Source organism: Panthera tigris, chromosome C1, assembly GCF_018350195.1.
Source record: "Panthera tigris isolate Pti1 chromosome C1, P.tigris_Pti1_mat1.1, whole genome shotgun sequence".
Taxonomy (NCBI): Eukaryota; Metazoa; Chordata; class Mammalia; order Carnivora; family Felidae; genus Panthera; species Panthera tigris.
The window spans coordinates 131037647-131051420 of NC_056667.1; the positions used below are offsets into that span (position 1 = coordinate 131037647).

General features: G+C 33.5%; 1 protein-coding gene across 1 annotated transcript in view; it reads right to left on the reverse strand.

Annotated features, from left to right (window-relative positions):
• Positions 1–13774, reverse strand: part of LRP1B (LDL receptor related protein 1B) — a 1866249-nt gene that overhangs the window by 721320 nt on the left and 1131155 nt on the right. The window contains exons 12-14 of the mRNA XM_042994392.1: positions 11066–11246; positions 4752–4971; positions 2648–2837 (exon numbers count right to left, since the gene is read on the reverse strand). Of these exons, the coding sequence (XP_042850326.1) occupies positions 2648–2837; positions 4752–4971; positions 11066–11246 (591 nt within the window). The remainder of the gene's footprint in view (positions 1–2647; positions 2838–4751; positions 4972–11065; positions 11247–13774) is intronic.

The following is a 13774-nucleotide window of genomic DNA, read 5'->3' on the forward strand; positions in this document are numbered from 1 at the left end:
ATCTATATTAAACATCTCTTGTGAGACTTAAATAATGTTTGACCCATCTCCTGGAAGTTAGAATTAGTTAGTTATTAGTTAATAAATTTCATATATTTAACATAGAAGCTAATCAATTATTTTTAATTCTATATAGGAAATTAGTCATCAACCTTTTTTAGATATTGCACTTAGTTTTGATGATCTCATTCTCTTAAACATGGGGAAAAATAAAAGTGTGCTTCTGAACCTAGAGAATAAACAGGTAAAAGTATGTTAGTAGTATACAATTGTTCTACTTTATATGAGGAATTTCAGGAGAGGATTATAAAAATTTTTCTAGATATCTAATACAAGTGAAAAAGAATTAAAGTTTATTAATTAAATCAGAAGAAACAACAGTAGCATATAAGAAAAACAAAAAAAAAAAAAACGGTTTTGCCCTAAATCCCTATGCATTACTTAGGAATTCATTTCTAGGGGTAGCTTTCTGTTTAGTGTGATGATATATCTACCTTCCTGAAATTAGCTGCTTTATTAACAAGTAATTTGATAAGAGTCTCTTCTGATCTGGAGAGGTCAAATTAGCTGACTAATTTTCTGACACCAAGTCTAAAAGAGTTTAGATGGTACATTAATGACATTCCTGGATATTACTCATGGTATTTCTGAGGGATGGTGTGTGTGTGTGTGTGTGTGTGTGTGTGTGTGTGTGTGTGTGTGTTAGTATCTATTGTGTATATATGTATATATATTTTTTCACAGATTCATGTATAAATACTACAAAAGTTTGTACAATGTAAACAATCATATACTATAGTCTTTCAGAGAGAGAAAATACAAGGCTATATAATACTAGTTTATTACATTCCATGAAGAAATAGTGATCTGTCCCTATGGAGGAAATTGATTTTTTATTCAAATGCAGCTATTTTATTCTTAGAAAAATAGTCAAACAAGACAGTATATAACCAAGTTTGTGTACCACTGATTATGTGTTTCTAAATATTTATTAATATTTAATGTTCACAAATTATAAAGAGAAATACCATTTTCTCTCTCATAATTTTCACTGAAATTATAACATGGTAAGATAACATGTCTGCATTTGAACATCTGAGAGCTTTTTACTTACTTTGATTAATTTAGGAAAAAAATATTAAAAATTTAGATGCTAAGTGAGTAATCCAATTTCAATGTCTACTGACTACACGAAAAATATGTTGTCCAGCATCCTTTCCATACTATATTACTTATTCAAAAGATTTGGCTAACTAACAGTCAATCCTTGGCTACCAGAAGACTGGGTAGGAATCTAAGAATAATTGATTTTTTCACCTAAGTTTATGAAAAATAATCAATTTGCCCAAACACATTCTCTCAGTAAGACGGAACATAATGGTTTCTACAATAAAGGTTGTATAAACAGGTGAGTAATTAAGGCTAGATTTCCATTTTAATGTGCCTTTAATTGAAAATTTTTATAAAGCACTTTAAAAGCTTTGTCCATCTAAGAGATAGCTCTGAACAATTATATGTCAATGGCATCGTCTAGAACACCAGGTATATTTCCTCATGAAACATAGCAATAAGTTCCATATATTTTTATTAGAGGCATGTGCTTTGTTAATTGTGACACATTATTCCTTTGAATATTTACTTAACATTCTTCTATGGAAGGGAACATTAAAAATATGCCTCCTTATACAGAAATGATAAGAAGAAATTAATTAAAAATGTGTAGGTGGCACTGTTCTAAGTAATCACAACAGTGATTTAATTCTTACGGGAATTTTATGAAGAAAACATTTCTTTGTTAAATCTTTCATGGTATGTCTAAAGTTTCAGAAGAAAAAGTGTTGGAACCTGGATTTAAGCCCAAGTCCATTTTACAGTAAGCCAGGTATTTATTCTCTCACATGTTGCATAAATTTATTGAAATGTATGTTCATTTAACTTCCACAAGAATATCTCTAAATAAAAGGAAAAGTAACTATTTAGATTCATAACAAAAAGTCTTCCACATAATTTACTAAGTTTTTTTTCTTTGCTTAATATCTAAATTCTGAGTCATGCAATTTGTAGATGGCCTAATAAATATTAATAACTCATGTAGTTAAAATACACAATGATATTATGTGATTTTAAGTACACATGCATATCGTGGTAGATTATTTCACTTTCATACCCTTCAAAATAATTAAACATTCTTTAAATCACTATGAAACTAATCAGATAAATACAGTAAGATGCAGTTTGCAAAACTCTTTTCATTTATCACATATTTTAAAATATATTCAAATAACATTCCATTCCCACTAAAAGTTTTTCTCACTTCTCACAATACTCTTGAAAAACATTAAGTGCATTTTTTTTTACTTTAAATACTTTAAATACCTCTTTTGTGAAAAGGACATGAAAAAGAAAGCATTTGGTGAAAACCTCGAGCTTCACTCAAATAAAATTCCCCGTTACTTGCTTAGGCTGTTTTGAACAATAAATAATAAATGTTTATGGTGACAAAGTCCAAGATTTGATTGACCTTGGAGTGACTAGACACCTTTTATCATAAAACATCAGTAACACTGTCAGAATAAAAGCTTTTGCAAATACTGTGAAGTATTATTTTATGTAAAATTCAGAAGCAATTTTATATGGTTTTTAATACCTTGTTGCTTCCGTGGATCATAAATCTGAAGCCCAAACAGGGGTGGTCTTTCGTGTCTCAGTAATGTCACCTCATTCGTTACCAAATCTAATTGAAAAATGGAACCATTCATATAATCAGTCCAGAACACATAATTCCCATGATGCGACAGTCCAAAAGGATGGTTCAACTCTTTCCCACTGTAAACAATCTGTAAAATATAAACACATTGTGAAAAATCTAAACTGACCTTTAGAAACATAACTGTTTAGAGAAAATGACACTCAAATAAGTATAAAACATAATGATCTAACATCTTAACATATTTTCCTTCAGTATATTTAAAAAATGGATTTCACAATGTGAGCATATTTTCCTATTTTTAGGACATGTTATTTTAGGGAGACCCCATTTGTATTTCATCCATTTAAATGCTCTCATATACGACATTACTCATATGGTCACAAAGTGCAAACATTAAAAGGACTGCCTGACACTCTTCCTTGTCTCTGTTCTTTATGATATTCCAGTATCATAACCTGGAACAGAAACTGATCTGAGTAATTAGTGTCATTATGAATATTGTGATATTGCTTATCCAATACCCAAGGAATAAAACAGAGTCTTACAAAATTGGGAGTGAAAGGGATTCTCCTACCTAATTGGGCTAATGCAAATTGAAGAAATCTAGGAAATGACAGGGAGGGAGGTAAAGATTTTAATTTTGAACACAGAAACATTTATTAGTAGTAAGTAGCTAAACAAGATTCACTGACTAACTTCAGTTTTGATTTTCTTAGTATATCCTTTATGTTCTAGTTGCATTTTGTTGTTGTTTAACTGGAGCACTCAGTGCTAAGTGCTGTTTTCACATGTAGGTTTGTAGAAGAGGAATAAGGAGTAACACCTCCGAACATAATTCCTTTCCACCTTTCACCATTTATAAAATGATACTGTATACAATATGAAAAATAATTTTATACTCCACTTAATATTAAAGAATTGAACTTATCTAAATAATGTGGGGTTGGAAATTCCATTTTTGCTACTTTTATCTTAATTCTTCATATCACATTTTCATATATTGAATAATCAAGACAGATTCTTACTTTTATTTTGTCACATCCATGAATGTTAAAATATGCTAGCCATTAAAATGTTATCTACATGGTGTATATATCAATCCCTTCAAAGGAATCATAAATATTTACCTGGCACCTCTTAAAGTATGTGACATTAGGTTAAATGCCAATCAATTTTACTATTGGGGAAAAATATTAAAAGCATGGTTAGAGTCAACCAATGATTGAAATGGTCTTAGCTGATTAATGTAATATTTATTTGTCAAACAGAATTCATAATGAGGAGGCTTGGTCCATCGCGCAATCTTCCTTTCCAAAAAGAAGGAAGTATGGCATCATACTATTATTATCTTATCAATGGAAGCATCTTGATAATTTCTAGCATTTCATTTTCTGTTATTTAACTAAACAGGTGAAGTCAGTTCATAATGTTATATGCATGCAGGTTATTATAAGATGAAAAGTAGAGGTGATGTTTTGTCAACACTGCCTCTGTCAGACAGTCAACTCCATCTTCAATTTACCCAAGAATTTAAAAATCACTTTGCAATGGTCTTACCAAAAGAGGCAAGAAGAAGTTGATGTGTATTCACAGCAATAACCCTGAAGTTCAGTTCAGTTTCAATTCCAATGTCATGAAGTTCTTTATTCAAATAAATGCACTATAATTAATTTTTCATAATATATAGGTTAATTTTCAGCTGCAAATATTAAAGATATTTGAATAGAGTTGGTTGCTCGGTCATAGCAAACTCATCAGTAATGTAGAAAAACTGCGTTTTAAAACAGCCCTGATATCCTGAGAGCTTCTTTTTAAAATCCCACAAATCCTGGCATACCACAGTGAGCTGGCCTTGGTCTCCCGGAGGCAAGTGCCAGCTGCACTACTTAATGCTCAGCCTCCTTTAGCCACCCCACAGAGACTACTGGCAGCCACCTCAGAGGGGTAAAAATAAACTTGAAAGTATTTTTAACACCGCACAACAAGGCTCTGTGAAGAAGCAGCCTGTGAGTTAAAAAAAACAGCAGCATTTGTCTTTTACCTTCCTGTGAGTTCCATTCAAAAACACTTTTTCAATATGATCATAATAGGCGTCACACCAGTATAATGTGTTGGTGTGAAAGTCCAGAGTTAAACCGTTTGGCCACAGCATCTTTGAAGTCACAAAAATCTGCCGATTGAAGCCATCCATCCAGGCCTTCTCGATCCTTCCCACGCTGTCATCTATTTCATCTTCCTCCCAGTCTGTCCAATACATCCAACTAAGACATTACAAACGAGAGTGCACACATGTTATTTCAACGAGCCACCTTATAGAGGGACCCTTCTTCAGCCTGGGCACTTCCATAAAATCTAACTACTTTCTGATTTGTTTTTCAACCAAATGTTCATCTGCCAAAGGGAGGGCACATCTGTGAAGTACTCAGGGAAGTACAGATGTGTTCAGTGAAGCCAGTCCATTTAGACACATTAGAGAAAACCACTACCATGATGACCATAATTACTGGCCTCATTCATTGTTTAATCTAAGAGTAAGTACCAAATATTGATTTTCTTTGGTGTCGATACCAAGTTTGGAAATTGACCTTTGAGGTGTTACTATTTTTAAATGTTGCCCCTTTCATAAAACATACAATCAATTGTGTGATTGAAAAGCAGATTGACTGACATGAGAATGCATGGTGCTATTAATGATCTACTCCAGGCTTTATTTAATCTCAGATGAATTATTATTTTTGTAAGACAGGCAATTGGATTGCCTTTGTACTAAAAAGTATGGCCATACTGGGTTTATCTGGTCAAGCCTAATTTGTCTTCCTGATGCAAATGATCTATGCTTTATTGCTGCTTATTATTACCTCAAAATCCACAGAAGATGATTTAGCTGCACATAAGTTTAATAACATCAGGTTGACTGACCTTGAGATTTTGAGCTTTAATTTCCATCTCAAAAAAAAGCTTCTGCCTTTAAAAACAAGTCTTTTGTATAAGCTATAATAGTGGGAGAGGGGGCCTTGAGGGAATGTTCCAATTCCTTCATGATTAAGGTTAAAACCCTCCACATGTGTTATTCTAGGGTCATGTGAAAGTTCCGTAGTTATTAATTAAAGTGTAGGTTTCAATTCAGTTGCCTCATATACAACTTTATAAAGCTCTAAAGCTTTTCTAAGCTGCTGACCTTGAAAATGTCCGTAGTAGATCCTCTTCCTTCCACATTTTGTGGACCCTAAAGAATTTCAGAGGTCATTTGGGAAAAATCTGTATCCATGACTAAAAATCCTATTGAGATCTAAACAGGAAGATTTGGAACAAGTGAGGATATAACACACAATCCATTATTTTGTTCCAGTTCAAGTGTTTAAAATTCCCGTGACAGTTTACAATTATGTTGATATGTCCTTTTAGACATGAAAATTATTGATATTGGTGAATTTTATTAAGTCAAAATACATTCTAATCCTAGAAATAAACATGGAAATATGTTTATCTTGCTTGCATCCAGCATGTTCTTCAAGTGGTCTCAATATTGGGACAAAATTAGGAACAAATGAAGCAGTTATTCTAGTTGCTCTAGTCCTATGCTAGTTTGGTATAAGTGGTTGACTTCAGCTGCATAAATCGAGTATGCGAATGAGAAATATGCAACTTTTTTATATTTCTGTTAATACTTTCTTGAAATATTAAATATGGTTAGTCAATGCAGTTTTATTGTGGTTGCTAATTTACAACTTGTTAAAATTGCAATTATCTTCCCCTCTAGTTTTTCTTTTGACTATAGTGACACTCTTTTTCTTTGATTCTCCAACCCAAATTACACATACAGACAGACACAAGTATGGGTAATTCTGGATAACACAAGCATATTTTATGTTATTTTGCTATTTGAAGAAATTGTTGTGATCTGATCCATTATCTAAGATTATCTTCATTCAAATAAAATATAAGATAAATATTTAAATAAGAGTGCCAATGTAACAAAAGCTACGTATGTGATTATCAATTTCATTATGCAATGAAAAGTTATATTGTAGAAGACTTATAATCAGTATGAAATGTGAAGATTCCTAAACACAGAAAATAGGAAGTATAGAAAGCAGAAACTAATATAAATTATTTTTATATGTGTGACTTGGGTATTCATTAGATAAATATTAGATTAAGCGAGCCTTCTGCTAATATGGCAAGAAAAATTGCACCTCTATTTTTCAACTCCTGTTCAAATACAATTATTTGATGAAGTCTATCTCTAGCCTCTCTGTCAAAATAAGGTCTTTCCATTGTTTCCTAGTGACATTTTTTAGTTATTTTATAGTATTTATTGCACTTATGCCCTGTATTATATTTGACGTGTCACATGTCATATGCTTTCAATTAAAAATTAAAATAATTAAGGTCAGGGATTATTTCTTATTCATTATTGTATCCTACATCACTAAGCTTGGACTATTGATGTTAATGATGTACCCCAATTAAACAGTATTATGTGGTGGACCCTAGAAATATTTAAATCCTGAAGCACTTCTCTGGCATAAATTTCACAGTTAAAAAACTCAATTTAGTGTTGCCATAACATCTAGCAGTTAACTAGAGAGCAGGTACTATTAATTGAGATAGGGATACTGGAGATCATGTTTGAGGGAAAATATGTGCTCAGCTTTGGACACATTTACTATAGATAATATTTTGATGAGTCAGAACTGAAGATGCAGTTTTCTAAGTTATTGACATAAATTATGAAGTGTGAAATTATTGGAACGGAGGGAATTCACCTGGAGCTATCAGCTTGAGAAAAATGCCATCATAACCAATTCCTCCTCCAGCTTTATCCCCATTTCAACAACTGTTGAGACCTGCCAACTGTATTCTTCCAGTGTCTCTTTTCTGTTCCTATTACAAATGCCACAGTCTGTCTCTTATCCCTTTTCAAAGGGAACTCCTAACAGGTTGTTCACATATGCCTGTCATATTGCTATCACTTGTCTTCCCAGGTCACGAATTAAAAAAATGTGACTTTTATTCTCAAAACCATCTGATTACTCTGTTGTCAGAAAAGAAAATCCCATCTTTTAATCCCAACATTGAAGGTTTCTGCATATTTCTAATTTATTCTCTATGTTCCTTCACATGCCCTCTGCTTTAGGCTTAATGAACTTATCTCATCTCAAAATGGCCATTAATGTCCCTGCCTCTAAACAAGTATTTACACTGTCCCTTCAGAGGACAGTGACTAACCTTATGACTGCACATCCTAAGACCCTGAGACCAAATCTACTTATCTGCAAATCCTATTCATTGTGTAAAGCTCAATTCTGAATTAAAAACCTCAAGTATTTTTGAAGAACATTATTTCATTCTATTTTATAATACAGGTAATGTGTGTGTGTGCGTGCACACCAAGCACATTAGATTTCCTACATGGTAGTTAATAGTATATTTGAATAAAGAATTAAATGAACATGTTCATTACCGATTCTGTAATTGTTTATAAATCTCTGGATGAAGTAAATCTCTAGAATGAGTAATTTTGTTAATAGGCTATTATGGTAGAGAAAACCTGTAATGCTCTCCTTCTGTGTATGGCTGCAAATAGATATTATGGTAGAAAAACGTTAATAAATCAAGTGTCTTATTTTGTAATGTTTTGTATAAAGTTACACTGTGCTATTTTAAATGGACTTTTCCAAACTAAAGTTTCTTCTTTTTTAAAAAAAAAAATTATATTATGCTCAAACAATTGGGACAATTAAATTAACATGATCCCAATTCTACTTCTATGTTCCAATCCATTCTCCCCAGGAAAGTCAGATTCGATTTTTTAAAATATAAATCTGATTCTCACTTCCACATTTTACCCTGCACCGAAGACAAAGTACAAAGCTGTCATCCTGGTGGACAAGTGCATCTCTGTCACTTCTCCCCTTGTTATGAATGGCGCAGCTCCACTGTCCTCGTTGCCATTCCTCACATTCAAGCTTTTACCCAAATTAAGATCTTCAAATGCACCATTTTCTTGATCTGAAATCCTCTTTCCCTCACTCTCCATTGCCAAGTCCTTCTCTACAATTAAATCTTGGTTTTAATGATGCCTCCTCAGGCCTTTCAGCAAACCTACTGAAATCAATTTCTACCTATTAGTCTCCATCATGTCATCCCGTTTGTTTTCCTCCTCCATTCTGATCTGTTGAAATTATGTTAGTTGCCCATTGGGCACTTATTTCTCATTCTATCTCCCTACCCTCCACCTCATAGACAACAGAAGACGCTTCATAAGGATTAATGTTATGCCTGTTTTATTAACCACTGTATACCTAGTGCAAAAGTCTGCTGTAGTATATTGCTAGGAGAAAAAAAAAATGTGTGTGTGTGTGTGTGTGTGTACACAAATATATATGGTTTTCAGGTTGGTGCATAATAGCAGTGTTCTATTAGAAAATGTCTGATGGAAGAGGTAGAAGAGTCATTCTTTGTAGCACTAGAGCAAATACAGAGCCAGCTAGTATATATTACAGAGATGCAGATATTGTGTCAATGAGTCAATTTGAGTTGCCCCTAAATACTGTCAACTATGTAGATGCTATAGATTTCAAATCTAAGTTGGATGCTTGTCTATTAGAGAAATATTGGATGGGATTCCTGAATAGGAATTGAGAGATGGGACTAGTGGCCTCTAAATTTCCTCCTAAATCATATGATTCTATGACTTCCGTTTTTGTGTCATCTGAACACCACGAAGACTCTAACTATCACAAAGTATTTCTCTAACAGAATACTGAGAACAAAGATGCTGTTTTAAGATATCTTGCTTCAGGAAGATGTAGAAGATGTGTGTAATAAATAGTTTCTCAGATTGCCTTGATTTAAAGGTCAGATAGATGGTTTGGTTTTAAAGGCCAGGAATAGGACAGATAATTACAGAATTCACACATAAAATCACTGAAATTATAATTATGTCTTATAAAAACACATACAATGAGTTCAGCCACTGTTTAAATTTCAGTCAAAGGAAGCACCGTAATTGTGTTTGGAGCTATTCTCAACACAAACAATTCTAGGAACTATAATCTAGTGATCACAGTTTATAAGGAAGCCACATGTTTCCTATTCAATGGAGTATTTTTTGTATGTGTGTAGTAAGGTGTAAGGTATATTCATTTTGTGATGCTAGTTTCAAACAGTGAAATATAAGACATGGAGTTATAAATGTCACGTATAACAACTGTACTTTTAAAATATGTAATCTATTCATTTAATTCTGACATTCTGTTAGGAATGTTCATAGTTTTTTAATATTTCTATATGTACAGTGTTGTTTGTGTTCAGGTAATAGCTCTGAATACAAATAAAAGGAAATAAATTTACCTGAGAATTGCATAAACTATTCCATCCTAAAACACGTGGTACATACCTCAAAATGATTTCACTCTATGAAAACTATGATTATGCTAAAATTATGTGATTACTAACCTAGACTAGTAAAAAGTAGTGGAGTATAGAGGTTATGAGTAAATTCTGGGATATACTGCTTGAGTTTAAATATCTAGTTGGTCACTTAATAATTGAATGATCTTCTGAAAATCAATTACCTTTTTCTTCTTTATAAATCAAGGATGAAAATTACAACTAATTCAAAGGATTCTTGTGAGAATTAAAGGAAAGGAGTATAGTGAACCTATCTAACAAAATGCCTGGCTCACAGTAAATGTATCAAAAAATATAAATAAAAATATTTGCTATTTTATGAATACATGAAATTTTAATGCCCTTTACAATTAAACTGATTGATTCTTTCAATCGATTATTTATCTTGGTGTCAGGCAGTCTAAAATGGAGAAGTATCGGGGCGCCTGGGTGGCGCAGTCGGTTAAGCGTCCGACTTCAGCCAGGTCACGATCTCGCGGTCCGTGAGTTCGAGCCCCGCGTCAGGCTCTGGGCTGATGGCTCAGAGCCTGGAGCCTGTTTCCGATTCTGTGTCTCCCTCTCTCTCTGCCCCTCCCCCGTTCATGCTCTGTCTCTCTCTGTCCCAAAAATAAATAAAAAACGTTGAAAAAAAAAAAAATTTAAAATGGAGAAGTATGGTCTTTATCTGAGTACACCAAGTAAATATATCCTTTATAAAAATAATCTGTTTATTTCAGTTAAATGTATTTTGACACATTTAGTTAGCATATTTTCTATAAGAGAAAATCATTAAATGAGTAGCTTTCCCAATCAGGCCATTCATGTGTGAATTTAAATCAAACTTGCCACTACTAAATATATATATATATATATATATATATATATATATATATATATATATATATATATATATATATATATATCTTCCTCCTATTAGGCTAATCAAATATTACGTACCCATTAACAGGATCCACCACAATCCCTCTGGGATGGGACATTTCTCCCTCTAAAAGAGTCTTCCGACTCTGAGAAGCTTTTTCTAGCCTGGCCACATTAATGGTCTTCCTATGGCCATCATTTGTCCAGTAAAGGTTATTTCCGATCCAGTCCACAGCAATTCCTTCCACATTATCTAGATCTGTAAAAAGCAAAAACAAGAGAGCAACACATTTTACATCAGTGTCCACTACTTATGTTCTACTTAATAAAATGTTTAATTTAAAGAGGAATGAATTCTGATTCTTGGATTCTTTATAGGTTGTTTTGGAAAACATCACCATTCCACATAATATTTTTCAATCTTACTTTGAACTCCATTTTATGTGAATAGCAGATCCTCTATATTTTAATTGAAATAGTGATCTGGAGAAAAACAGGAAGTGCCAACACTTTGAAGTGAAAAAAAAGGAAATGCCAACACTTTAAAATGAAGGCTTATTGTCTATTATCACGCAAGAAGTGGTTGGATTAGAATAAAAATCCAAGTAACATTATCCTCAGTGTAGAGATCTGTAAAACTGCATTATTCCTCTGGTGAGTCCTGCCCTTGCTGTAAGTGATGAGAGCACAAAAGGGTAAACGTTCTCAGAAAATAGATACAGACTATTTAGGGGGAAAATCTAGTAATAGGAACAAGGACTATGTTCAAAAAGTAAACATATTCAAACTTGCAATATGTAATCTGAATCATCAAAATAATAAGGGCGTGGCACCTGGGTGGCTCAGTTGATTGAGTATCCCACTCTTGATTTTGTTTTAGGTCATGATCTCACAATTTCATGAGGTCAAGCCCCACCTTGGGTTCTGTGCTGACACTGTGGAGACTGCTTGGGATTCCCTGCCTCTCTCTCTGCCTTTCCCTCATTTGTGTGCATATGCATGCACGTTCTCTCTCTGTCACTCACACAAAACTGGCTAAATTTTTGGGATGCCTGGGTGGCTCAGTTGGTTGAGCTTCTGACTTTGATTCAGGTCATGATACCGCAGTTGGTGAGTTCGAGCCCTGTGTGGGGTTCTGTGCTGACAGCTTAGAGCCTAGAGCCTCAAGCCTGCTTCAGATTCTGTGTTTCTGCCCATCCCTGCTTGCACTCTGTCTCTCTCTGTCTCTCAAAAATAAACTGTTAATTTTTTTAAATGGATACACTTAAAAAAATTATTTATAAAAAATAAAATAATAGGAATGCCCTCTTGCCAAGAGATGAACAGGTCCAGCAGAAGCACATTTCTGAAAGCCCAGAACAGGCTTTCATCATGGAACTGCCTGAACAGTAAATCTCAAAGAAACACTAAAATATTTCTCTATATCCTAGACTTCTATTACAAAGGATACTATTACAGCTTTCTGTAAGATACAGGCAGTGATAATCCGAAGGAATATTATTAATATATAAACTTATATGAGTTCAACTAATTCAAACGCTTTACAGAAAGGAAAATGCCAACACTTTATAGTCAAGGCTGATTGCCCTTCATCACACAAGTAGTGGCAGAATTAGAGTAAAAATACAAGTCAGTGATCCTCAGCATAGAGATCTTTAAAACTGTGAGATCTTTAATTCCTGTGGTGAGTCCTGCCCTTGCTTTTTGCCATTTTATGAACCACCTTCCGAACTGTTCACGACATCTTAAGGATAGTTCACTTTTCTAATGCATGAGAAATTACCGGGAACTCCTTTTCTTCTCTCGAAACCAAGGAAACCTTTGTCTCTTTTTCCTCCCTGGTATGAGGTAGAGAACTGCAACTCATGGGGCAAAGCAGTACATAGTAATACACTAGAGACAGAACTGTGCCTTCACACACCACTGGCACATCTACATGCCATTCCCTCATTTGAACATGAAGTAAATGTTTACTATCATATTTTTTAATCACGACCCTTCTGGACTTGGAGGAAAATAAGATTTTCTTATGTGACCCTTTCTGCTCATCAGCATAGGCCCTGACTGAGGATGACTAATACAATGTGTGATTTGATCTAACTGAAAATCCCATTATAGTGAATCAGATATGTTTTCTCAATTTCACTAAGCTATCTGCTTCATTACCATCCAGGATGAGTCATTTTCACAGGTTAATTGTGTCTATGCTTAGAAAAAAAACTTTAATTTTGTCTTTGCCATATCGACACTTAATTTTCCTGAGCACTTTCCAGCTCTGGAATAATGGGAAAATAATAGCTGTTTATTCTTTTCCTTTATATCTATCATAGTTTGTGGTTGATTTTTATCTTGTTAGTTGGTTTTCAAAAACTGTATTACATTTGAAATCTATTCCAGCATGGACATTTCCATCTTCAATAGCCCTATTATTTTTATAACTTTTCCTTTTGCCATCTAACTTGACAATTTTTATTCATTTTTCATTGGAAGCAGTTGCAGTACTATCTGGATTGAAATTTTGTTGCTGACACTTGGGTAAACACCTCAGTCACTCTGATCTTTAATTTCTACACACATTAAGTGAAGATAATAGCACCTACACCAGAGGATGAAAACAAGGGGTAACCTAGCTACTGCATGTAAAGCACTTAGCATACCTGCAATATTGTAAATTCTCAGTATATGTTAGTTTTTATTCATTTAGCGGATAAAAACAATATTCTATATATGTCCTGACTCTTTCCCTTATGAGTGTTACTTGATAGAAATATACTTTATGTTTATCTC